We start from the raw sequence: 27158 nt of genomic DNA, 5'->3' as shown, positions 1-27158 counted from the left end.
ACGGACAATAAATTTTATTTAGTCGGACACAAAGTTGAACATTTCACGAATTTGTATTTATTAGAAAATTATTACTAATGTTCACAGTTTATCAACACCCCTAATACCAGCGATGACGCCGGCCCCGCCACCCCTGGCACCCATGTCACCCATGGGTCCGTCACCGGTGGGTCCTCTGTCACCCACGAGGCAACTGAGTCCAATCAGACCTCCGTCACCGCCGAAACAACTGACTCCTGAACAAGTGCTCTCACCTCCACCGGTGAGCCCTTTGCAATCGAAAGGTACTCCAAGCCCAACGACGCATCAAAGGCCACCCAGTCCTGCCGTTCAGGCCCCACAGAGTTCCGGCAGCGCCAGTTCAAGCTCTGATTCCGGCTCTGATTCCGGATCTGACAGCAGCGACGATTCTGAGGATGAAGCCGGCACCCAGCCCACCAAAGGTCCTTCCACTCCTCCATCGGTATCACCAAAGAACGAAAATTTGATCGAAGAACCGCCGCCTGCGATCGAGGAATCGAAACCGAGATGGAACCTCAGTTCGTTCTTCAATAAGACCAACATGTCTCACGGGGAACAGAATTCGGAAAACAAGCAAGCTCAGGTACAGTTTTCATCTGTAGTTGACATTTATGTTGGTGTTCTTTGACCTCTTAACACACATGGTGGTTTCCTGTTGTGAAAGTGAGAATTCGTTGGAATGACGAACGAACGAGGATCGAGCGGATGACGAATGTTCAACATAGGAATTTCTCAATCTCTGTTCAATTCGATTTCTTTTCTCAATGAAGTATTTTCGTCTTATTAACCGGGTGTAATCACAGAGTTAAGAGTCAACAAAGATAAGTCAATCTCAATTAGGTTTGTCTTAGTCCTTGCGCTTGTATCTGCAATGATATCTTTAACAGACTTTATCATTAGTAGACACCAGACACTTACAAAACAGGGGATTTTTCAATGAAGAAAGTATATTTCTAGTTGATTAGCTACCAATTGACGAGATAACTCATTTTCGCATGTTGATATAAAGGTTGATATACATTTATTTGTGGCTGTTCGACCGTTTGCGGAGAGACGCGACCGCGAGGAAGCGCATTAACGAGGGTCGTAAATTCCCGTTACGATTATGCAATCGACGCTACGAAATGATCGACCCCCTATTTCGGTTAGGATAATAGAGGTGATTGAATTGAGTATACACAAAGTTAACAGGTTACGATTTGCAGTTTATTCCAACAATTTGTAGACACAGATAAGTACGCTCGGTGCGTATAGATATAAGTTAACTAGGTGATCGAACTGAGGATAGAACCCGATCAAGAGATGAGTCTGAACTAAAGATAGAAAATCAGTCTAGAGACGTTGACTGATCTAAAGATGTAAAACCAGTGAAGTTCGTTGACGATGCTATGGCGGAGGAAAGCTAGCGATGGGTGTCTAGCGCACGGGACCATCGGATTTGTTCATGACAATTTTGGCTAGGAAAGTGAGGGCAATTGCTTCTGATTGGATGAGAAGAAGGTTGGTGGACAAGGAGGGGTCTTAGCCGCCCCCGAGTGAAAGTTGCTGGCAGGAGATACCGAACGTGATAAAACCCAACTTTCTCGTATCTTCCCTAAATAGACAATAAATTTAAGGAACACTTGAAATAAAAGATACTTGTTTGGTCTGAAGGACCCCAACTATGACAATGCCAAGATTTATGGTGGGTCCTTGAGATTACTGAGGGTACGCAATAAGGGTGTATAGGTATCTAAAAATCTTCAACTCGAAATAATCGTAACGGTCCTCCAAAAGTACTTCGCAACCTCCAGAGTAAGGAACTCAAAATCTGGAATCTAGACTCTAGATTTTAGAGTGTCGATTGAGAGGAGCGTGTCACGTGGAAATTTGGCTACACGTGGCAGGAATGTGTGTTGTATATGTTATCTTCCTAAAAGTTCGGTGTTATTGAGACCTCGAAGAGTTCTGTAAAAATTGTTGAAGAGGCGAGAGAGTTGTACGAGTTCAGTGAGAGTTCTTGGAAATTGGAGAGTTATTCTGAGAGTTATAGGTATCGCTGCTTCATTTTTATTTCATTGTGAAATCTAGTCTCATCTGTTAGAATATTTTTACTATAGTTGGGCTGTTTTTAACTTAGTTGATTTTTTAAATTAATGATCTTTACATCGATTCAAGCTACGACATCCTATATCAAAATACGTATACATCTAACGACACATACGTATCCTCATTTTCATCCTCATTTCCATTATAAAAACGTTTAATCATTTCCAGTAGTAAAGCGAAAAAGATGTGCCTGTTAAGAGGTTAAGTGTTCCATGTTTAATTGGTATAATTCACAGTGGTTGGTGTTTGGATGTGTTCGTTAAGACATAATCATAAACTTATATGATGCTTGCAAGTTCATAATACATGGAAATACGAAGCATAATCATCTTCTGAAACTTTAACCGAGTTCAGCGTGTAGTACCTCATCAAACTTTGTCCAACTTCGAGTCCCGCTGTGGACTTCAATGGACATTCGTAACAGACTGGCTCGTTTTTTGAGTCAGAGCATTCCATCTAAATATATTTTTGCCCACTGGTATCAGGACAATTACATTAGAGAATTACTTTTTACAGGATTGCAATAGGCGAGAAGATTCTCCGGCGGCAACGACGGACGCTAGAACGCACAGGGAAAAGGCAGCTCATGATTGGCAGCTCGACGAGGCACTGAAGAGCACTCGTAACGCCACAATGATCAGTGTGCTGGACAGTGACAGTGATCGTCCCTCGGATCAAGAGAAAAGTCAGCCACCGGAGGAAAATCGGGTCCAGCCAGAGAAATCAAAGGTGGCGGACACCAGGAAACCAGGTCGACCTCCGGGTCGTCCCAGAAAGCTTACCAACAAGAATACAAAAGGTGGTCATCGGACGCCAGAAGATAATCTGAAAAATGGTAAACCTCGCAGCAGAACGAGAGGAGTGAGTAGCCCCAAGAAGAAGGCGCCTCTTTCGAAAGCCACCATAACGACCAGCGATGATGGAAGCGATGATAGGTCACAAGGAGCTTCTAGCGACTCGGATAGCGATCGACCGACCAGGGTGTCACCCGTAGTAGTCCCTATAAACGAAAAGAGAAGATCCAAGTTGAGTGCATCTTCTAGCGAAGACGAACGCCCGCCAAATAGAAAAAACAACAGTGCCTCCGATGATGATAATACACGCTGGAGAAGAAGGCCTATCAAAAGGAGCAAACTGGCAGATTCCCCAAAGAAGCAAGAGAAAAGGAAGAGTCCCGCGAAGGGGAAACCTAGAAGGTCCAACTCACGGGTGACCAATGTCGTTGGCGGGTCTGATTCTGACAGCGAGTCTGAGTTGTCTGTGAGAAATCGTATTCAGGTTGCCAGGTAAGTGTCTTATATATTAAGGAACAGGATCTTCTTGCACAATTGAAGGGGTGGTAAATTATTGTGCAAGAGGGCTTGTACGATAAAATTGAATTAAGTAAAAAGATTTAATGAATTTTATTTGTTGTGAATATAGAGTACCCCCAAGGCCAAGGGCACCACCGACTAGAGCTACTTCTCCAGAAAATTCAGACAGCGATAACAGCCCAGGTCCGAAGTTACAGGAAGAGGACGCGGGTAACGTACAGGACAAGAAGAAGAGCGACACTCTTCGGAAAGTATTTTCATCCTCTATGGGAGGAGGAAAGGTCGGAGGTAAAGGAGGAAAAGGCGGTAAAGGCGGAGGAAAATGTGGTATCTACGTGGAGGAATACACCTCTGCGAATACACCGACAGGAGGAGACAGTCCGTACAAGAGACCGTCGTCACAGGCATCCAGCTTGATTCAGTCTTTCCCACCGCTCACCTACGTGAATGGTGTGCCAAGTTTGCTCTGCAGGATCGACCTGAGCAAACTTCCGCATATATCGCAGTTGTCGAGGGGTCAAGAGTTGAGACAACGCACGGAACTTCCGGACACGAGGCCGTCGTCGAGACAAGCCTCGACGCTGACTTTACAACCCCCTCGACCGCCTACGCCGGAGGAAGGGGAGATTATCGATACGCCACCGCCTCAACAACTAGCCTCCGACACGAGGATTCACGGTGACGCATTGTTGGTCGACGGTGACCTTAAGAATCGCGCTGTGATCAAGGGCGAACTTATATCGGACACGAAGAGTAATTGCGGCATCGGTCTCGGGGCTGGTGTCGTCTGTGCAGGTGCTAGTGGATGTGGTAGTGGTGCGGGTAGCCTGCCCAAGAGGAAACGTAGTCCGAGTTGTAGTTCAGTGTCCAGTTTCGGTACTGTGTGTTCCGCGGAGACTAAAACGAAAGAATCGGGAGAACACAAAGAGCGAAGGAAGAGAAAGAGGAAACATTCTGATGGCGGATCAGTAACACCTAGACCATCATCAAGTCAGGTACAAAATAAATGACATGTTTCATTTCCCATTTCGTTTAACATGGTTCAAGTTTGTTAAACGATGACATTTTGGTTAAATAGCAAAGTGAAATACAACCAACGAACCACGAACGGGAAGAGAAACTTGACGCCAGTTTATTACCGCCACCACCTCCGCCTCAGCGAGTGTATTATTCCTACTTTAATCCTCAGAATGAAGTTTTGGATGATCAGGATAGGTGGTAAATGAATGTTACATTGCCTCGGTTAAAACCACATGCGCTAAACTTGCGTCGATAGGATGGACACCTTAATTGACTTCACATGTTTGCGTGCTAGTAGGGACCAGAATCAGTACCTGATGGAAGCGAAGCGGCTAAAGCATAGCGCTGACAAGGAATGCGAACTCACGGCGCAGGGTATGCTTTACCTAGAAGCCGTTCTCTGTTTCCTGCTTACTGGAAACGCCATGGAGGCGGATCCTCTCACGGAAAGGGCATCGTTCACCATGTACAAGGATACACTTAGTCTCATCAAGTGAGTAAATCATAAAATTAACCTTGGAATAGAACAAAGAGTATCCCTTAATTAAAGTTATTTCCGATTTCCACTTGCTCTACTTAGATACATCTCATCTAAGTTCAAGAGCCAGCAGAGCAACTCGACAGAGAGCAATATACATAGTAAGCTGGTCATTCTAAGGTGAGCACGCGCTTTGAGCTTTTTTTCGTCTATCGTGATTGTACGAGCGTGTTTCAAAAATATTGTTGTGTCTCGTTTGTTTTAGTCTCTTTTGCCAATCCCTCATATATTTGAAGCTGTACAGGATGCGCAAATACGAAATCAAAGAGACCCAAAGAATTCTCAACGATTACTATCAAAAGGTATGTATGCCGGACTCGAACGCCTCATCATAAAATAACAAATTATTCGACTATGTAATAAAACTTATATTTACTATCTTATCTTTAGGCTGCTCAGGCAACACCGGTACAGGTAGAAGGGCAAGGGACGCCATCTTTATCCCCGACACCATCACCAGCTGGTTCTGTGGGTTCTGTTGGTAGTCAGAGTTCCGGATATAGCAGCGGCGAACTAGCAAATCGGGGAGCTGCTTCGGGTCAACCGCAGGCAGCTCCGTCGTACGTTAGTGTTCCATATATTATTTATAACGCTATGAATAAGCAAAATTACCAATTTAACCTGCTACTGAACTGTCTCGATCTGTGGGACCAGGCAAACGCTTTGGTGACAGATATGCATAGAGGTGAGTTTCGAGCATTCGATCATTCATATACATATTTCCGTATTTGAGGGATATATAGCTAAAGTGTCTGTATTGTCGTTTTGTACTTGTAGATTTCTTCATCGAGCTGGATGAAAAATTGGGACCCCTCACATTGAAAAGTTCACTGCGTGATTTGGTGCGCTATGTTCAAGCTGGCATAAAGAAGCTTCGAGATCTCTGACCACAGTGGCATAGCCCCAGACCGCCCACCCCTAATTATATTACTTCTCTCCCACAAAACATGGCCACGTACCCAACGATGTACACGTAAAGATATATAAAACGATCTTTATGGACTTGGAAGACGTACGGAAGATCGGCAATTGTGCGATTATAGTAACGTAACGTGCGTTGAGAAAATTGTCGAGCAAGAAAAAAGGCAAAACAGCGGGAGACGTCGAGTATATTCTCAATGATTAAAGACTATTCTGGTGGGGAGCAAGAATTGCAGGTGGTCTGGGGAGCAACGAAGAGACCGTTGTATTCGATATAATTATATTCGAAAGCTCTAATCACTATGTTTCTTCGTTCGGGGGTTCGTGAATGGGCGCCCTGGCATTTTTTAAAACTCCTAGCACCAATTTTATAGTCAATTCAGAGTTATTCGTCTAACAGTGAAGGAAGTTAAAAGAAGAAGGATCAATATGAATCCGTGATCCCTTGTATTCTGTGTATAGCACGCGTTACTTATTTTCGAGATTTTCGAGATGAGAATGGACTGGCAATGTAAAATCGGAGGAGAAAGCGATCGAAACGAAGCAATAGAAGAAATATACGTTCGAAAAAAACGAAGGAAGAAACGAGGGCGAAATACTGGTCCTTATTTTTTTCGCCGTAAATCATTTTTGTAAGTTAACAGATGAGGTCGACAAACAAAAGGGGAAAAAACGAAGGAAAGAAATGACGGAGAAGGAATAGGAAGTGCCACGAGATGCGCCCGTGTGTTCTCGCTTTACCGTGCGCCGCAGCCGACGTTACCTGAAGCATGAGTTTCGTCCTGGCGATTCGAATGCGACGAATACACAAGGATATATATATATGCATATAGTTTATTACCTATATAAATATATAAATAATTATAAATATATAGATACGAATATATTTAATGAAAAGAAAACCATCGCGTCACGCACGCCGGTGTTCCGTTTTTAGTAAATAAAAAGGAAACAAAAACAAAAGAATATGGCGATCGTGAGATTCGTTAGGTGAGATAGAAGAAAAGAAAAGAAAATGGAGGAGAGACAGAGACGGGACAATTTAGTGTAATGATGCATTTCTCTTCGGTGGAGATGCACCGCGAGCAACAAGATCAACAGATTGATCCAAAACCGATACAACACTACTACTATTATGATGTCTGACGTCTGTGAACGAAAGACACGACTCTTTTTTGTAGATAGGTTGCGAAGGAGAAAAAGTAATCTAGATTAGATAATTAATACGCAACAAGGAAAAACAAAGTTAAACGGTAACAGAAAAAAAAACAAAACAACCAATACATATTATTTACATTACTTAGAATTAACCGGGGAATAAGTAGAGGTTCTAGCGATGAGATGAAAAAAAAAAAAGAATATTCAGATAATGATATACAGTACATACACTACATTATAAATAGTGCGATTATAAAGGAAGAAAAAAAAATGAAATGACAGAAACAAAGAAAGCGAGAACAGACACCAAACGAAAAAATAGCGCGTAACTCTCATTACACGAGATGTAAGAAGAAGAAAACAACAAAAGATAAAAAATATACCAAGCGTAATGGATAAGTAAGTTGCTCATGTGTATATTTTTGTAAATAGGTATTTGCGAGTGCCGCCGCCTTGAGGGTGACCTGTCGACGTTTAAATCGGACGCGACAGGCCGGCCCGCCCCAATTTTTGCTACCACAAATGTTATCGAAAATCAAGAAATTTCTGGTAAAAAGAAAAGATAAAAATATTAAAATACACATACACAAGATATTACATGTCCACCGAATTTGTCCAAAAAGATTTTTCCGAAATCCAATTCTTCAGAAACCATTGTATTATGTTAAATTTTTTTTTGTACATATATACATTTTATTATCGTTCGTATTATTATTACTATTCTTTTATTGTTGTATCTTTTACGTTCGATTCAAATGACCACCCTTCATCCGCCTCTCGCGAATCGGTTATCATATTTGTTCGATACGCTTCCTTTTCTTTTCGTTGTTCCGTCACCGACAAAATTAAACAAAAGAACGAAAAAAAAAAAAAGGAAAAAGGAGAAAAACCGTTATGTCGCAATATACGCACGCAATTTAGTGTTTTTCCTATATTTTCGCAGCTATGAGAATGTAGGCTGAAAAGTATACGAGGATCGAGTGTAAAAGGAAGAGAAAAGTGAAGAGATAAAAGTTTTACCTTTCTCGATAAAACGGCGAATTCGATTTGATCAGACCATTGTAACGAGACGAGAAAAGGAAAAAAATAGAAAGTGGAAACGTGTTAGCAGTCAATTGACTAGCGGGCGAGCGAGCATTCAACTGGGAGTTAATAAATCGTTCTTCGGACCAGGATCGCAACGAGCAATTTATCTCGACAATTAGTTAAAACATATCGAAATTGAATCGAATTAAATTCCAAAACTCCCGCGAGCCTTTCCGTTAGAGTTTCTAATAATAATACGGAACGTGAGAGATGTTGGACCAATCTGTAATCCGTAGACACGTCTGATCATAATGCGCCGTGTCGGTCAATTAATTGCTAACGCTTTCCTACGAGTAGGGTGCAAGTAAAAAGAAAAAATAAATGAACGGGCGAATGAAAAGAAAGAAAAGAGAAACGAAAGAAGCAAACACGGCGGAAAAAATGCTGGAACCGTGACAAAGGGATCGAACACGAGTTGACGAGACTTAGGGGGGCCCATATAGAGTTACTAAGCGCGGTCCAATGGTTCACGGGATACAATTTTATACCTCGTGTGCGCGTGCACACGGACTGAAGGATAAAAGAAACTAAAAAAAGAGGTCTATTAAAAAAAAAAGTTTTGATATTTTCGAGACACATATTTATAGTGGATACGTATAATATCAGGCCTTTCGCTCTCGTCAGCTCGTGCTGTGAAAATGTAAAGAAAAAAATACGCGATACAATGCACACGTATATTATATATACAGATGCGCAGGTGGAGAATTTTGAACGAACTTTGCAACACATACAATTCGGCTGTTGCAATGAAATCGAACGTGTCCCCGCTTTTATCGAGAAATTAGTTGCATGTGAGGATGGATGTTCTGCAGGGTGCAACGTCTGTCGATCGGCATAACGCGTCATTATTAATTAAAAATTCTTTTTTTTTTTTAATCCTTTTTTAAACGATTTTCTTTTAAAATTTTCTTAAAACACTAAGTTTTATTTCGTTGATCTGTTTTCGTGGTTTTCTCTTCTCTTATCGCAATATCACGTTTTTTTACGATTAGTTTTCTTCTATATAAATCTTTCATATTCTTTAATTTAAGATATCTTTCTTTTTTGTTCTATTATCTTATATCGAGATATGTTTAACGGTCGTCACGCAGAGAAATGTTCATTTTGGACAAGTCCTACGTTCCTACCGACCTCCAAAGATAAAAAGAAACCTAGCGAATGGTGCTGCTGTTTTGATATCGCCACGCTTAGGTGTTCCTTTGATGGGTGGCAGAGATTATGTATCCGGAGTCTACGCGCGCTTCCGTGGTTCCGCTTTTTCTCCATCCATTCTCTTATTTTATTTCTTTTTTCTTCTTTTAGTTTCTTCTTTTTGAACCGATCAATAACGATCGATTTATATATGGGGCTACGTGAACTTCTTCGCTACGGTTTAATGAAAGTTTATTGGTCGCCTATATATATTATATTATATTATATTATATTATATTATATTATATTATATATTATTATATATTATCATTATTATCTATATCTTTATTATTATATTATATTATATTATATTATATTATTATTGATTTATATTGGTACTATTATCGTTATTAATTTTTGAGGTATTTATAGGAATGAATGGGGTATGAGAGTACGAGAGAAGGAGAGAAAGAGGTGCGTGTCTTGTGTGCGTGCGTGCGTGCGCGTACGAGAGAAGGTGAGTTTGGGGGAGAAGAGCGAAGAAAGAGAAAGAAAAGAGGAAACCGATTGAAACAACGTATGTCGCAATGACAACTGTATATTATACGTATTACAGCAGCAGAAGCGATTATTCGATAATTGAAAGGATGATATGTCGAGCGTATAATAATATACATATGTATGATATACACATAATAATGTCGAAAGTGTTTCAGTTAATTAAAACTGTTTGATTTCTGTCTTCTTTACCCGCTACGCCGTAAAACTGTAATATATTTATATACATGTATACATACGAAACATACACACGGACATGGTAACATAACACAGAACATACACGCACGCACACAAATATACAACATTTACATACTCGTACAGGAGAAAATCCACTTACCACCATATATGTAAACATAGAGACATGCAATCATAATTATATTATTATATTAATAGTAATATACGATCATTATTTTACTATACTCTCGTATACGGTCGTATCGCGTGTAGTACCTAATTCCGATTCCGTAAACGCGTTGCTCCAATTTCACGGGAGAACTCTCTGGTCCTCCAGAAACGTTCGTGGTTGAGAAAATTCGCCCTCGACCTTGAAATACCAGAGCGTAGAGGAAGATGCGGCTGAACAAGAGAAAACGAGAGAACATTTCAAATTTCGTTCAGATCCTCGTGTTTCGCCAGCCGTATTCCTATATTTCTATGGTATACATCGATACGACAAGGAGGATAGAGAGACGCGATGAGGGCGGGAGAGTTCGCGTTCACGGTGACGAGCAGCCGAACACTACTAAGTAGCAACGAGCAATGCACAAGCAATTTATTAATTAGTTAACGTACAGCGTAGTACGATCGACGCGTGACAGGATGGACTCTTTACACGATTCGAAGGGTAGTCTTCCAAAGTGAGCCGACGTCGCAATAATTCTTTCGAAAAAAAAAAAAAAAAAAAGAAAAAAGAAAGAAAGGAAGGAAGTAACCTCCACTAACGTTCGCCTCTACTTTTCGAACGACGCTCTAGTGACTCTAGCGAACTCTAGTCTGTCTCGTTCTCCGAAGTAGACTCTACCCTTCACTCGTGAGGGTCCCGCTCGGCTGCCAGAGAAATTGAAATCGCGCGTCGATCGGTCACGTTTGATAGAGATCATCTCAAAGAGACGGCCAGACAGACGAGCAAACAAGCAAGCAAGCAAGCAAACAGACAGAGAGAGAAACTCGTAGGATCGAAAGGGAGAAGTGACGAATGAGAGCGTGAATGGTTACAGAAAAGAGAGGCCGTGAGAAAGAGAGAGTGTGTCTATGAGAGTGTATTATGCGAGAAAGGGATACAAAAAAGTGGAGAACGAAGCAATAAAGAGAGAAAGAGTGAGTGAGAGAGAGAGAGAGACATAGAGTGGCAACCGCACCAAGGAGAGACCAAATTCGCTTAACGAAAGCTAATTACTTGCTTTTTATTTATTTTAATTATTAATATCGATTGATTGACCGATTAATTAATTATTGTATTTATTGGCGCGGAAGGCTGAGAGACGGTGGGATTCGCGGAAAGAGAGAGAGAGAAAGAGAGAAAGAGAGAGAGAGAGAGAGAGAGAAATTCAGAAAAAGATACGTTGATCGATCTAGCATAAGTACTCGATCCAAAACCACCCTCCCCAACCACGAAACACAAGAATGGACTGATCGACAGGCTTAATACGAGCAATGAAAGAAAAAAAAAAGAGCATTAACCATTGAAGAATCCTTTAGTTGTTACTTAAGCTAACTTAACCACTTAACCTTTACCGCTTCGATAGGAATGGAAATGAATTTGAAGAACAGGATCGAGGGGCAGAGAGACCGTGTTACGTGGGTGTGCGAATGCGTCGATCCGATCGTTCGATCTTTTGACCCGTACGGTTCGTGAACGTACGCAACATCGTTTTTCCCATTTCGACGAACGACGTTCACGATTGTCAGGCGATCTGTGGGGAACTGCCACGCACAATTCCGCGATCGACCACATCTGATTCTAGCTTTCTCGTTTCCCGATCGTAACATCGTCCTTGTTAACATTTTGCAAATAGCGAAAATTATACGTAGAACTGTTATACACGAGACACAGTTTCGAAATATCATCGTTGCAGCGACGCAATTGCAACGAAGCTGTTCAATCGCTTCGACCGCAAAGGTTCCATCGACAGAATCTTTCCGGGAACGAGAGAAAACGGCGGAGAAAAGGCGATGTTAAGAAAGCATCGGAGGATAAGAAGCGGAGAACAAGTTTGCTAGTAAATTTTGACAGAATAATTGTACAGGTCGTGGTGTTCGCAGTATTCGGTCGAACTTCGGGCAACGAAGGCTGAGATCCTATGGTCGATCGCGACTCGAGGGCAGAGGTCTTCTCTTTCTTTCCGCTTTGTTGGATCTTGTTCGAACGAAAACGCGAAGATCGCGATTGCGAACCGAAATAATATCGGTTCATGTCGGACAGATTCGCCTCGAGACCGATCTGATACGCGCTAACGAGCTACGGTTAGGGACGGGGGAGAAAGGAAGGGAACGAAAGGAAACGAGAATGAAACAGAACGGGGAAGAAGAAAGACCGTGACAATATATACATATATACATATATATACATATATATATCGATATATTTGCGAGATATTTTGCGAGCAGGGCTTTTTTATCTATTTTATAGTAATCTCAGCTTAAGCGGATTGAGAGGGAGGGAGAGAGTGAGATTGTTTTGCTAAACGAGAGAAACAAAAGAAAACGCAAACACGGTGACTCAAATGAGAGAATAACGAATGGAGAAAAAAATAGGAATGCAGAGACAATGAGAGAAGGAAGAGTATAATTGCAACAAAATGGATAGGAGAGGAGGGGAGAGAGATATAATGCGCAGCTGACAAACGGTTTGTAAATTGCGTACATAAAAGATAGATAAATAACCGTTGACTAAAAGAAAAGTGATAACGGTTTTACTATGTCGTATACTCTACGTTTTGTTTGTTTTGCGCCTTTGGCTTGCATTACAATTAATCTGATTATTATAACAATAATGATAATTATTATTATTATTATGATTGACTATTGATTATTATTATTAGTTAATATCATCATCATCGTCATTATCATTATATTCTTATTATCATTATTATTAATTTTATTACTAATTTTATTATTATTATTATTATTATTATTATTATTATTATTATTATTATTATTATTATTATTATTATTGCTATCATTGTGTATATGATATAAATTGTAAAAAGAAACATATAACATATTCATTTTACGGGGGATTTACGAGGTCCTTCGAATGAACAAATTGTTTAAAATAAACTGAAGAAATAAATACAATATTGACCAATTAACATCCATTCTTTGATATCCCTTCAAAGCCCTCGGTTATTATTATCGTTTATCGAAATTCTGCCATTCGAATACTTTGTCTCGTCCTTGAAATTTTACAATAATCAGCGATCATTTTCGTTCTCATGAAACAGAGCACGTATTTGTTATCTTGAAAGTGTCGTCGCGGAGTAAGATTGTAGTTACCGGAGCCTTAAAAGTTGACCCCGAATAATCCGCAACAGAGAAGGACGTTACAAACTACATTTATCCATAAAACATAACTTTTCCATTGCGATTGAAAGCGCCGAAGATATTCAAGGTGATCAGCACCGAGTCGAAGCACTCGTTTAACTTATTTAAGAATACCTCGAGCAGTGAACGGAGAAATGGGAATTTCTTTTTTCCTTTTCTTCTTCTTCTGTGTCATTCTCAGCCGCCACGTTGTAAGAAGCTCTTCATGAAAAATGCCAGTGTCGAAGCACACCGTCCGAAAGCCACAATATAAAACGCAGAGTTTCGACTTGCTTCAGTTTCATCGCATCGTAACTTTTCTTCTCATCCTCTTTAGTCTTCTTGCACTCGCGCACGTATCTGGTCATCACCTTGTCCCCCACCGACGATCCTATTAATCCACTCCGCCACAAGTGCATCAGCACCGAGTTGAACGCGTCTCTCGATCAGATCGCACCGCGTACGTCGAGTACGAAGCATTTGTCCCGTGTCTGGAAAGGTGAAACTTCCAAGCCGAAAGCTATCCTCGATAACCTCGAAGACCTATCCGCAGCAGAAGTCACGTTCCTCCCCTTTCTCACATGATACGAATCCCAATGATCCGAGAGTACACACAGTACATCGTGAAAAATTGCGTTTTCATATTTGCACATATCCGTAGATGTTGACTGCAGCTGCCCTTAAAGCGTCTACAGAATCCACAGAATCTACGGATATAATGGAAGAATCGGCGAAATCGATAAAGAAGATAAATTACTTTGAAACGTAATCGAAGATAACGTAAATAAAAGAAAGAAATCGATCGGACAAACCTTCCACGGAACTCGTTCACGAGAATGTGACATAGAATTTTTTGACGCCACTCGTACGACTTTTAAACCCGCGCGTGCTATTCCTCGATTTGTAAAACATTTAAAAATAAACACGGTAATTATACCGTACGATAATAAATAGCTCGCGGTACGACATAGAATTCATAAAGTTCAAGATCCTCGCGTAGACTGTCTCGTTATCTGGATACCTGGTCAGAATACTGATTGCTGAGTTGACGTGCAGATAGGTGGTGGTGATGTTCGGTTTGTTGGAGGCGTATTGAATATTCAGTAACACGTCGTATTCACCGTTCGCCACCAGGGGCAGCAACTTGTAGCAATGAGTGTTGTTCGCGTAGCCGGTTAACTTCAGGCTGGCGTACAATTTGGGCAAGTGTAATTCGGTCACTATGCCGTTTAGGACGCTTAACACGCTTGTCTCTTCTTTGTTCAAGATCGATTGTCAGCGTCGAAGGTTTGTGCACACTTACTGCCTTCAATTGTAACCCCTCGGTGTTCTGGTTTTTGCCAAGTTGAAATTGTCGTAGATTGTTCAACTTAGAAACTCGCTGGAACCGCGTTAGTTTCGAGTTGCCAGGAAGAGAATCATTTTGAAAGTTTCAATATTTTTGCGTTTCATGGTAAAATTGGGGAACGCGAGAGGAATTTAAAAGCAAAGTTTTATCAATTAATATTTTGTTTTATTATCCTTCGTAAATTGATGAGAAGTTACCCATTTTTCTTAGTCGTTCGAAAGATCTTTTTCTCTTGTGAAGATATTCCTTCGTGTCCTTTCCAATTTGTTAAATTATTTACTATTCGCGAAAGAAAGTTTTGTAGGTATTGAAATAATTAATAATGCCAATATTAGTAGCGCAGTAACTATTCAAATAATATTAATTTTCGAATCTACAATCGGATGTGTAATAGTAAAATTAATAAATAATTCTTTTATTAAGCAGTGCTATTACATGATACATTTATAAAATTAGTTATTATATATGTTATCGTCTACATATTTAGTAATAACTTATACCAATAAAGATAATTCGTCATTCGTGTGACAGAACATGTCTTTGTATGACACATTTTATTTAGAAAGATGAAATTCCTGCGTGTGATACTAATTCCATGGCGAACGACTACAGATATTTGACTTTATGTGCTGTCTTCTCCGATGCTCTTGCTGTATATGCAGAAGAGAAGAAATGTGCATTCGAACGTCGAAAGGGAAGAGCAAGGAAACGTTAAAGTGCTTGAAGGTGTAATTAAGTAATATAAATAAATTGTTTCCATTTGTATTAATTATAGAAACAACAATCAGGGTACTGCGAGCAATGAGAAGCAACCAACAGCAACCAGCAGCGAATTATTTATTGAAAAAAAAATTATATAAAATGTATTTAGAAAGAGTTTCGATAGATCAGAGTAGTTTAGCAGCATTTCACAGTCTCGTTACTTATCCGCTTTACTATCCAATCTCACAAGAACTCACCAAAAAACAAAAAAATAAAAATGAGAAATAGATAAGGCCACGCTAACGACATAACAAAGATAGCAAGATAGCTTCCTAAAATTTCGAGAAATGATATGATATCCCATGATTTATCGAAATAATGTCACCTCCTATGACAACATATTCTCCTCGTACATAGTCGCAAAATCGGCCCAAAATTTTGAACCAAATCTCAAAAATTCCGGTTCCGAAAAATTCCTGAAGAATGACGTCATTTCAAAGAATCGTCCAAGTTGTGCCACCTGCTGTGATATCATGTTTTCCTCATACAAAATCATCTCAAAACCACTGCGTCCAACAATTTTAACATCGAAAATCTACTTTTCCTTCAATGCTTCCGATTTCTTGAGGATTTGTCAATTCGTTGCCTTCCCATAAATATTTCCGCAACAAAAGCCACAGTCCCTAAAAGGTATCCACTGCCCAGTATATAGAAGCTGAACAAGACATGATGCATCTCCAAAGTCTTGAAGCTTTTATTTTTGTTCACTTGCCTTTTCTTCCACGCCCAGCGCGTTTTTCTTGTACTCGCTTCCTTCCATTTTCCTATAATTCCACTTTCGACCGTTCTCTGAATCATTTGCGTTACAGAAACAAGCAGTGGCCAGTCCTCTCTGGTCTTGAACACTAGCGCGTTCTGCTGTATTTTCTTAGATCGATAAAGGCGCATTTCGTTGTGGATCCTCATGTAATGATGAAGACAGTCGCCTAAGCAGGCGGCGCATCGCGATCGGAGCACGTGCTCCTTGCAAGCATAGTAGGTGTCCTTGTGGAAACGTGATTGTAGTTCGGGATCCTGAAGCTCTTGACCGTGAAAAATCGATCCGTAGATTTGGCAGCCAGACTTCTGTGAACGATGAAACTTCGTTAATATTAAAACCGAGGCTCTTCACAGGCTAAAGTACCTCGTTCCTTAATGCAATGCAAAAACCACTTTGCCAGATTTTTTCAAGTTTAATGCCAAAGCACCGGTTCTATGATCTCATCGATATCGTTTACACTCTGTTTCGTGCAGTCAGCCGTTGTTGCAAATAAGCGGCTCAATTATAAATACAGTGACTAGCATTAATAATACCATTTTTAGTTATTTAGTAAAGTACGTGATTAATTCTCTAGCCGCGAGGTTTCTCCTATTGCATTAAGAGTCCGTCTGTGATAAACTTATACAAAATATAAATTTCGTGCGCTATCTCTTTTTCTTTTCTTTTTTTTCTTTTTTGCAGGAAATTATGTGAATCATCCGTGGCTGTAAGGTTAAATGAATAAAGTATGTGTTTCGACCAGCTATGATATTTCTTCTGAAATGCTGGAAAACTATGGTGTTCAAGTATCGATATAAAGTACACCGTAGGCATTCGTAAATTGCTTAAGATCATACAAGTACCTTAAGATCCTCCGATGTTTTAATATTCGGTAGAGAAACAGGAATAGTAAGAAACGAAGCCCAATGACTCTGGTGCAGCGCGTTCATTATCAAGTACAATATGAACGTACTACTGAAGAACATCCTGGTGGAATCGGTTCCCGGTAATCTATGTACGGCGCCAAAAGTCATCAAACGTATTATATTCATGCTAGCTTTTACGAACCCCTGGTATTTTGTGAGAACCAGAAGAGCGATCACGAACACAACAGTATTGGCCGCGTGTATAGTTGGCGATAGGAAGGACATGATCTTGGCAAACTCTGATATTTCTCCTGCTCGTTGCGTGAACACGCAAAGACCGTCGTCTCCGTGAGGATACGTGTGTCTGCAATAAAACACATGGCCACCATGTTATCGATATAAAAGAGAATTTCTTGCGTTTCGTTTTCAAGTAGATTCTTCCGACATGGTCAGACGTTCGATGCATCTCTTTCATTCGAACGTTCCTCTCGGTACAACGTCCACGTGTTTTAAATTGTAAATAGAATTTTGCTAATTTATGGAAGGGAAGAATCATGATCGATCACGGTGCTTTGAGTTAATTTAAAATTTAATATACGACGAGGAAATTAGAAACGAAGTGAAAAACGGTCTCGAAGAATATTTTAAAAGTAAACCAAGAGAATTTTGGACAAATGGTATTATGAGAGGCTCCCGGAGAGATGGAAAAAGGTGATAGAAGAGAAAGGATCGTATATTATTTAAGACGTTGACTGCCGTGGGGGTCACCGGTGGCCCTCACCACGAAAAATGCTTCAAGCATGATTTTATAACTCATTTTATTTGCTGCAAATAATATTTCAACATAATATGCATCGCATAATGAACATTCCACGTCGGCGCCTTGGGCAAACCATGGAAAATTCGTCTGGCAGTCAACGTGTTAAGGTACACAGAAGGAAATATATTTTATACTTACCTCCTATTTAAAAAAACGAAAAGAACTTTCCAGACAACCTAATATAAGTTTTGTTATTTAAAGTTTATTTAGAGTTGGCGATTTCAGGAGTCTTCGTCGTCTATGGTTTGTTCGATTGTTACGCCATAAATATGGTATACATACAGAATAACGCAATATATTTGCTTTATCAATAACTGATAGAAAACTAATTTTTTCTCACAGATTCTAAAAGGAGACACGACCCTGAAAGGGCTAGTACAAATTCATCGAACCATCTATGTACTTATGAGCAGCAGCGTATGCGTGCCTATCATTCCAAGTCACATAGCATTACGGAGGGTTAAAACTGGAGAAACACGTACTCGACCTTCCATGTATTATACAGGCTCCTCGCGTTCATTCCAATATCCACCTCACCAGTAGCCAAGTCAGCCATCATTCCCACCATGGTTCCGTGACTGCCAATTCCTCCTAAACTATACGGAGACCCAGTGTACACACGTACGCGAAGGCTCGCGTTCAACTTCTTGAACACTATTTTCAGGATTTCGCTATTGTCACCGGAGAACTGTTCCAAGCCTCGTTTAGTTGGGTCTATTTGAAGATGCGGCTCGAAGGATATGGCGTTCGTTCGGACCTCGTACCCGCTTAGATCTTTCGTCTTGTCGAACATCAAGTCCTCGCATGTTCTCCAATCTTTCGCATTCAATTTAGAATCATTTTAGAATCTACTCACACTGTTTTCTAAACGAATTTGATTATCGCGCAGTGGTAAAAATTTTCGTTCGGCTGGTTTATCGCCAAGTTATTCGCTAGTTTGTTGCTTTATCGTCATAAGGGAAACATTCGACGATGACGACGAATGCATTTAAACGTGCAAGGATGTACCGAATGCACACAGTATGTATTAGGTAGTCCGAAAAGTGTCTTTCTTCTACAGACACGTGTTTTACAACGATGCATCTTTATACAAACACGAGACCTAATCTGTCGAACGTTGTGATCTGTATTTTGATAGAACAAAATGGATCGTACGCAATTGAATAAAATAATATTTCTATTGAGTAGACTAAGTTAGCTGCGGAGTAGTAATACTTGTATGTGAATATCAGTGTGTGGAAGTATGTGTGTGCGCGGCGTCTCGAAAACGAATGAATGTAAATTGTTCAGTCGGTTAACAGTCTGGTATGGAAGAAAGCGTTGAGACGCGTGCAAGTGTGTATCGATGAATATCTTTAAAATCGATTATCAAATAAATATATAACTATTCTAATATGAATTCTAAGTGCAAATTTAAAGTTCCTATACCATTATTTCGGCTATTAAGATCCAAAATTCTCAACAAATATAAAACGGAAAATGTTGTGCATCCATTATTTCCTTCCAAAACGAAAGAAACTTTACGGACGATCTAATAAATATGCGTGAAAAAATTGGAATTGTATTCAAAATGGAGAACGAGGCAAATGTCCAATTAACAATAGATGCTATCTCTTCAGTCGCGTCGATAGCGTCGAATTTGTACACGGAGTTGGCGGTCTAGCTGCAAGTTAAGCGACTCACCATCGTCGTATTTCTTTTTCAATAATATCCAAGGATGTTCACCGCGCCCATGGAAATGTCCAACGTTCCTCCAAACTTCGGGCGCGATGCTCGAATAAGGATTAAAAGTATAAAGGACGATTCCTTCGATCGGATCGATGCACAGAAATATGGTGGAAAGTCTGTCGTATTCCCAAGCTGTCCACAGGAAATTGTAAGCGTTCACACAGCCGCGTTGCTCGGTTTTCCTGTCTATCAGAATATGGAAACCCTGAAAGTTCGACCAACCAGAGTCCTTTGTCCTTTGCAGAAGCAATTGAAGCATTGGCTGCGAGGATGCAACCACGATGAATTGATTCAATTTCCAAAGCAAATATATCACAGAGGACTGTGTGTATATCGTGTACGAATATTTGCCCAGGGCGAACATCTTGAACGCCGTTGATTTCGATTCGGAGATTAGAGCAATCGGTAGATCGTTGAGTAGAGATCGTTGAAAGAATTCATCGTATTCCCCAGCTAACAGAAGAGCGTCGTCTGCATGGAACATCGTACATGATCGAACGATTGTCATCTGAAAGTGAACTTTTCGTATGATCGTGTATTTTTGATAGATAAAAGAACATAAACGATAATACGCATATTAATTTTGTCATATGACTATACATCGATAGTATACTAATTTCGTTATCGTCTTTGAAGAGAAATTCCTTTTACCTTTCTTTTACCTTTCGAGCCTGTGTATCATATAATGATATTGAAAAATACAAACTATCAAGACTTGTAATTATTATCATGATATACAGGGTGTTACAGAATTTATCACGTGTAGGACAAAGAAAACATAAATATAAGAATCCTGCATTACATCCTTTCTCGTATAATATTCTACAAAATTAAAGTTGAACTGCATTTTAAATCGATCAGTTATCGACTATGTCACTTTAATACTTTTTTATGCAGAACGATTCCTACGATGCGAAGAGAAGGAAGGTTTCCATTTAAAAAAATAATTCAACTACAAAATGAAACAAAATATTATCAAATACGTAGTTCATTTTCAACCGTTCGTCGCTCTCCTCACGCCTTTTACGAGACAAACGCTGACTAATAAATCCATGAACGCTCGGCATAGGAAATTAGTTCATATTTCTTCCCAAGTTTTGCCGAGCAGTTATTACAGCATTTTAGTCGCCAGCATCGTCATTTTAATCGACATTGAAACATACAAAATGTCCATTTTTTTCAATTAACGGCAAAGCCATTGATCTATAATAACATGGACGTTTCACATGCTTCGATTCAATTTTTATAACTCGAGTACCGTTTTATCAATCAGCTCGTTGTAAGTGACTTTATTTCCAATGGTCGCAATGGCAGTCACCGTAGAGATTGATAAGACAATGTTCCAAGACTTCCAAGTAAGCAAAGCCATAGTTCGCGAGACGCGGTTAATAGCACACAGTTGGTCGTCACGGAAGCTTCTTCACTTTTTCTGCAAAATCATGCGCGAACCGCACGAGGCAAACAGAGTCGGAGTTGCCCTTTGCAACGTTAGGTCAAGTGACGTTAATCGGACTTAATTGTTGCCGCTAAGAATGAAACTGCACTGTTCATTCAATAACTTTGTATAATTCCCATCGGACGAAATCACGAGTCAACTTAATAGATTCTGTTTTACAACATCGTGTTACGTGCTTATTTTATACGTCCCAATGTTCCACGGGATTAATCGTTACGGTACAACGACAAACAATGTACTGATTCACGTCACCGAATAGCATTCCCTTTCCTGTTAGGCGCCTACCATTTTCCTAACAATTGTTCCATCCGATAGTCATCTAAATTGACCTGTGTCCATTTTCACATATAATAATGGCCCGATAACGATCACTCACAATTTTCGACCGTGGCATTTTTACTTTTTATCCGTGTTTCCATTATTTACCAAAAACGCTTGTGTCACGTTGTAATTATACAATACTTCTTAGAGACAATTTTTATTTCTGCTTTCCATTGATTCTTTTCTCTTTTATTTACAAAAAAAAAAAAAAAAAATCGCTTAACACTTCGTCTATTAGCAAAATTTTATTTATTCTTCTTTCCTATGATTTTCTAACTGTTCAAAGATCGCACTTTCCGTTCTAAGAACTTTCTTGTCAGAAATATCTTGACACTTAGTCATGTCGAGAAACGAGGATGGTTTCCACGATATTTCCGTTCTCCAAGCTTCGCATATAATTACAACGCAACACGACCATTCTTCACAAATAAAGAAAACTCGGCTAAAGGGTAGAAACGACGCAATGGCAAGTTATGACCGAGCTCTGCTTAGAAACTTCTACGTAGTTTCAACCTGAGCGTGTCAATGACCTAACCCACGAAATCGTCGTGAAACCGCGGACGTTTTAAAGACGAAGAACACGGTTCTCCAAAGTGGGAGGCCAGCCCCACCATCGCCGCTAAGAAGAGGACGAGCCGAGGACAGTTTTGCATCGGTCGTCGGCCCGAGTGCTCGACTCTTCAGCTGATTTCCGGATAAGGAGGAGAGGGAGTCGTTTGTTTTTCATTTACGCGTGCGAGTTTATCATTCTGTTATCACGCTCGCCACGGCTGTCGTTTATCATCGTCTTCGCGCTTTCTTTCCCCGTCATACACTCGTAGCTGGCGCCGTGTCGTGCAAAGCTTCGAAACTTTCCGTACGTGTAGACGGCAAGTCGTTGGACACGAGGATTAAACTTCCGTGACAATTATTGGAAGACAGACACATTGCTCGTGAGACAATTCCTTAGCGAACTGGATCGTCGAGAACGAAAATAGTATCTTCAAGGAAACCGGTTTACAGTTCCACGAAAGACTGAGAGTGGACGACCGGCATCGTGACAGGATGATAGCGATTCGAGGAACAGCGTCGTGCTTCTACCTGACAGTTTTCGTTGTTTGTCACGTGGCTGCTGCAGTGCAGCCCCACATCGTTTTCATTTTGGCCGACGACCTGGTGAGCTGTCAGTCATTTCGTTCATTTGCTATTATAAGCTTCATGTACAGAGTGGTTCAGGTTTCTATCAATGACACTTTCTCACGTTGTTCCATGGCGTATAAAATGAGAAACTGATGAAATAAAGAAGCCACATCGATCGATCGCGTAACTTGAGAAGTAGAGAAAAGTGGCGACGATTCGTCTTAAGACTATTTCTTCAAATCACCTTAACAATTATTATCCCGTCATCTTGCGATAAATGAACTTGCAGAATTAAGTTATTAATCTCTTGATAATTGAATACTAATCGTGTTTTTACGTAATGAAACCGGTACAATCATCTAGCTATCGAAGGTCGATGTAGTTGCAATGCTAATAAGCATACTCGTTTACTCGCTCACTTATTTATACCTATAAATTGTCCTGAGGAAATGTAGCTCGAGAAACTTGCGTCACTTTGTACATTTTTTGTATTATCGAAATTTATAGAAGTCAACATACAAGTTACAAACACTTCGATATATCAAGGATATCGATCGCCGTTGAAAGAGTTCGACGAATGTTTTAATTGTTGCGCCTAATTAAACCCGTCGAACAGGGATGGAACGACGTCGGATTTCACGGGTCGGGACAAATCCCAACGCCAAATATCGACGCTCTGGCATACTCAGGCTTGCTGTTGGACCGCTATTACGTCACTCCAATTTGCACACCGTCCAGGAGCGCTTTGATGACCGGCAAGCATCCCATTCACACAGGAATGCAACATGGGGTACGCGGCTCCGTCATTAACTATTCAAGCGCGTAATCGGCTTGTAAATAAAACGATGTTGCGCTAAGGAGGATTTAACAACCGCAAGCATTAATTCCACTGTGGTTCGTTGCACTCCGACGATACTAGTTTCGTTCTATGAACAGAGCAGAAGATCGTGTCGCCGTGTTTGTAACAATTTTTCAACCGGAATTGTTTTTTTAATAACGAAATTGAGTCAGTTGTTTTATTGCCTGATTTACCTTAAAAATCGAATATTTGACAGACGAGTGAAACGAAAGATAATATAATTAACTCTATCGACAGCGATTGTTTGACTTTGGACAAATTAGATATTAATTATCGGATTACAGAATTTTTATGAAAATTACGCTGTTACATTTTCGCTATTAGATTTACAAATTATTTACACCAACCATTCGATCTCACTTACTTCTCGCTTTGTTTCCACTGACTTCGTACTTACGGCGAAAGTATAGCTGACCTTCGACCGTTGGTATTACGGAACCTTGCAAAATTGGTATTTCGGCGAGACAAGGTTCGCGTTTTTAATTATGAAAGCCCGAGAAATCGGAGTATAGTTAACGTTACATGGCGTGGAATTAGGTTCTGAAATGCGCCGAGCCGAGAGGACTCCCTCTTCACGAGAAGCTTTTACCGCAATATCTTCGAGAACTTGGCTACAGTACGCACATCGTTGGTAAATGGCATTTGGGATTTTACACGAAAGAATACACGCCTATGTATAGAGGATTCGACTCGCACATTGGCTTCTGGAGCGGCCATCATGATTACTTTGATCATAGTGCCGTGGAAAGTGTAAGTAATTTAATTTGCATCTTTTAACAGCGTATTCCGAAAGAGACTCGGACAAACCATCAAATATACTATACACGCGTTAATGTACTACGTATACAGAGAAATGGCTGCAAAAGTATTTTTACATATCCTAATTCTCTAAGGAAAGATGTTTTAGAATCTTTTTTTTTGACATTAGGTTCTACGTTTCTTTCGTACAAATCCTTGCAATGGTACGAAATTATTATTTTATTAAACGATACGAAATTTATTACCGTTGGATCTAATTAACTATCATACGAATGCGATAGTAGATAAATGCGGTGGCGTACAATTGCTTTCCATGGTCACTGTGTATTTTAAACGTCATTAAAAGTAACGCATTTGTTTCTCGTAAAAGATTGACCTACGTACTTTGTATCTGATAGTAGTGGAACGCGGAAAATCTTGAGGAGAAAGAGATTAAGAGAATTCTTCGTTTAATTTAATTACGCCGCCAGAGGGTTAAATTAAATCGTTAAAGGAGGAGAATACTGTAGCATTTAATTTAAATGCAGCCATATTGGGGATTAGACATGAGGAGAGGATTAAATTCAGCCTGGGATCTCCACGGCCAATATTCCACGGATATTTTCACGAGGGAGGCAGTGAAACTAATCAATGATCATAACGCCAGTCGTCCAATGTTCCTCTATTTACCTCACGCGGCTGTACATTCCGGAAATTCTTACAATCCTCTGCCAGTACCCGATCAAGATGTCGCCAAGTTCACCAATATCTTCAACTACGAGCGTAGGCGCTTTGCTGGTAACTAGAGTACGCTTATTTACCAATCTACGTATAATTTTAACACTACGATTATCGATGACTGAGGCATGAAGCTTGTACTAATAAAACGAGAGATGAAAATACGGTACATTGCCATCCTAAAGTCTGTTGACACTTACTCATTTTTAATAGAAATAAAATTTACTTATTTATTTGTTTAATTAGAAAATTAGCAGAAGCAAGACTCAGGATAATTTTATTCTTCGCTAGAGCTATCGTGTGATATCGTGATATGCAAAGTGAAACAAAAAGGAAGATCAATAATCCGAATTTTCTCTGTAACTAGTCTCCCGGTTGAGACGAATGTGTTGAAGCTTGGTGTAAGATGTTTTCTCTTGCTACACAAATCGACGAAAGCGTTCACGTATGCTTGCGTTTATGCTTAGTTTTGAAAATACATTCTTTCGAATTAATAGGTCGTTATTTCGATTACTCTGGCAATCGCAGCGTTAATAGCGTTAATCTTGTTTTTCAGAGAACGATATGATGACTTTATTGCAGGTATGCTGAGCAAGCTAGACGAGTCGGTTGGCCAGGTGGTCGAAGCGCTTCGCAAGAAGGGGATGCTAAAAAACAGCGTGATCGTGTTCTCCACGGATAATGGGGGGCCACCGGCCGGTTTCAATTTAAACGCCGCTTCGAATTGGCCTCTGAGAGGCACAAAAAACACTCTCTGGGAAGGTATTACTGAAAGAACACTCACCTGTATACGATTTTCCAATGTGAGAAAATAAAGCAAATATAGAATTGAACGACCAATTTATCCTTATTAGGAGGCGTTAGGGGAGCCGGTTTATTATGGTCACCAAGATTAGTGCGTCCTGGGAGAGTGAGTAGACAATTGTTTCACATCAGTGACTGGTTGCCAACGCTTATAACAGCTGCTGGAGGAAATCCATCTAATTTGAGCATCGACGGAATGGATTTATGGTACGCGCTGAGTGAAGACACAGAATCGCCACGAAAAATGGTTCTTCATAATATCGACGATATCTTTGGAGTGGCAGGAATCACGTATGGAGACTGGAAGTACATTCAGGGTAAAAAGTAATTGTAGCTTTATCATCGGGAAATTGGGAGCTGCGATGCCGTTGAAAAGTTTCCGCTCGATTAATCCTTTCTCTTTATATTCCAGAACGATACCTGAAGAAATTTCGAAATAATATAATATGAGCGTTACAAGTTAAAAAAGAGAAACAGTTCAATAAATAAGCATTGTTATATGGTTTTATAATATCAGTTAAAATTCTTTATTAGAATAGAAAATATTGGAATATAAATATTATACATATATTTATAGTATTGGAATAGATTATATCACAATACTTCGATTTAGAAAATATTGGAAGATTAGATATTTTAGAATACAAAAAATTCATGTGGCCGGAAAATTTTATAAACTACCGTGTATTATGGTTTCTACTTTTCAATTTCATTCGAATTCGTTTTATTTAATTATTATATTTTCTGGGTTCTAAGGGTCTACCTATAATGGCCAATGGGACGGTTGGTATGGCCCATCTGGAAGAGAATGGGTTTATGATATCGGAGGCGTGATCGGAAGTACAGCTGGTCGAGCAGTGGCCAGCATCGGCTTGGCTTTGTCTGCAGACGCTATTCGCAGGCTTCGGGAAGATGCTATGATTAAGTGTCCTCCGAAAAATGATAGTTTGCCACAATGCAAACCGCTGGAGGCGCCTTGTCTGTTCAATGTCCAACAGGACCCTTGCGAGGATAATAATCTTATAAACAAGTGAGTGAGACAATTTCTATAATATCAACGTTTTCAAAGTCTTTCTTTTACCGATGACACGCGCTTGATGATGCGGTTTGCTTATTTCTTGGGGGGATTCAAGGTATCCTTCCCTCGTGACCGAGCTGCGAGACAGGCTGCGTAAATTAAACGCCACTGCGATATTACCTGGCAACCTGCCATGGGATAGCAGAGCGAATCCAGATTATTGGGATCACACGTGGACTAATTTCGGTGACTATTTGAACGTATTCGCGAATAACGTCAGCTGAAGCTACACGAGCAGGAGAAAGAAAACGGATAAAGGAACAAAGTTCAGCAAAGTACTTTGGTATCTTCGTATATCTTTAGACACACAGAACTATGAGGTAAATGCATCTCGATGGGAATCTTTATTAAACGCGTTGATTTTTTCTCGGTCGCCTTTGTCAGCCCTAGACCATCATCCTGTCCATATGGAGATAATAAAATAAT

The 27158-nt window shown here is 40.1% G+C and overlaps 3 protein-coding genes and 1 pseudogene across 17 annotated transcripts in view; 2 read left to right on the top strand and 2 right to left on the bottom strand.

The window, feature by feature from the left end:
* Positions 1-12703, top strand: part of LOC122574641 (AF4/FMR2 family member lilli) — a 166933-nt gene extending 154230 nt beyond the window's left edge. For 7 of the 13 annotated variants that reach the window (XM_043742434.1, XM_043742444.1, XM_043742451.1 and 4 more), the window contains 9 exons: positions 88-604; positions 2626-3395; positions 3532-4417; positions 4501-4640; positions 4738-4935; positions 4993-5100; positions 5186-5282; positions 5371-5665; positions 5758-12703. In XM_043742434.1, coding sequence (XP_043598369.1) covers positions 88-604; positions 2626-3395; positions 3532-4417; positions 4501-4640; positions 4738-4935; positions 4993-5100; positions 5186-5282; positions 5371-5665; positions 5758-5867 — 3121 coding nt within the window. In that variant the 3' untranslated portion in view covers positions 5868-12703. The remainder of the gene's footprint in view (positions 1-87; positions 605-2625; positions 3396-3531; positions 4418-4500; positions 4641-4737; positions 4936-4992; positions 5101-5185; positions 5283-5370; positions 5666-5757) is intronic. The other 6 variants (XM_043742511.1, XM_043742481.1, XM_043742471.1 and 3 more) reach the window with 6 other exon arrangements.
* A 225-nt stretch (positions 12704-12928) lies between these two features.
* Positions 12929-14905, bottom strand: LOC122573731 (annotated as a pseudogene).
* Positions 14906-15202: 297 nt separating this feature from the next.
* Positions 15203-25739, bottom strand: LOC122574863. 3 transcript variants are annotated; one of them, XM_043743005.1, is made up of 6 exons: positions 20878-21926; positions 19575-20127; positions 18374-18707; positions 17274-17435; positions 17069-17192; positions 15203-16531 (listed from the first exon to the last, which is right to left on the bottom strand). In XM_043743005.1, the coding sequence occupies exons 1-6, from the start codon at positions 20986-20988 to the stop codon at positions 16013-16015; spliced, it is 1803 nt and encodes a 600-aa protein (XP_043598940.1). In that variant the 5' UTR covers positions 20989-21926; the 3' UTR covers positions 15203-16012. The 3 variants fall into 3 exon arrangements, with proteins under 3 accessions (XP_043598940.1, XP_043598949.1, XP_043598930.1); XM_043743014.1 differs by lacking the exon at positions 20878-21926 and adding an exon at positions 25635-25739 and having other exon boundaries at positions 17069-17435; XM_043742995.1 differs by having other exon boundaries at positions 17069-17435.
* Positions 22122-27079, top strand: LOC122574873 (arylsulfatase B-like). Its single transcript, XM_043743029.1, has 9 exons — positions 22122-22328; positions 22399-22551; positions 23132-23305; positions 23912-24124; positions 24661-24910; positions 25433-25612; positions 25705-25971; positions 26411-26684; positions 26788-27079. Exons 2-9 carry the CDS (start codon positions 22441-22443, stop codon positions 26954-26956), a joined length of 1638 nt encoding a protein of 545 aa, XP_043598964.1. The 5' UTR covers positions 22122-22328; positions 22399-22440; the 3' UTR covers positions 26957-27079.
* The last annotated feature ends 79 nt before the right edge of the window (positions 27080-27158 follow it).

The sequence above is a fragment of the Bombus pyrosoma genome, linkage group LG2 (assembly GCF_014825855.1).
Source record: "Bombus pyrosoma isolate SC7728 linkage group LG2, ASM1482585v1, whole genome shotgun sequence".
Taxonomy (NCBI): Eukaryota; Metazoa; Arthropoda; class Insecta; order Hymenoptera; family Apidae; genus Bombus; species Bombus pyrosoma.
Note: the sequence above shows the minus strand (reverse complement) of the source record. Positions and strands in the feature narration are given on the sequence as shown.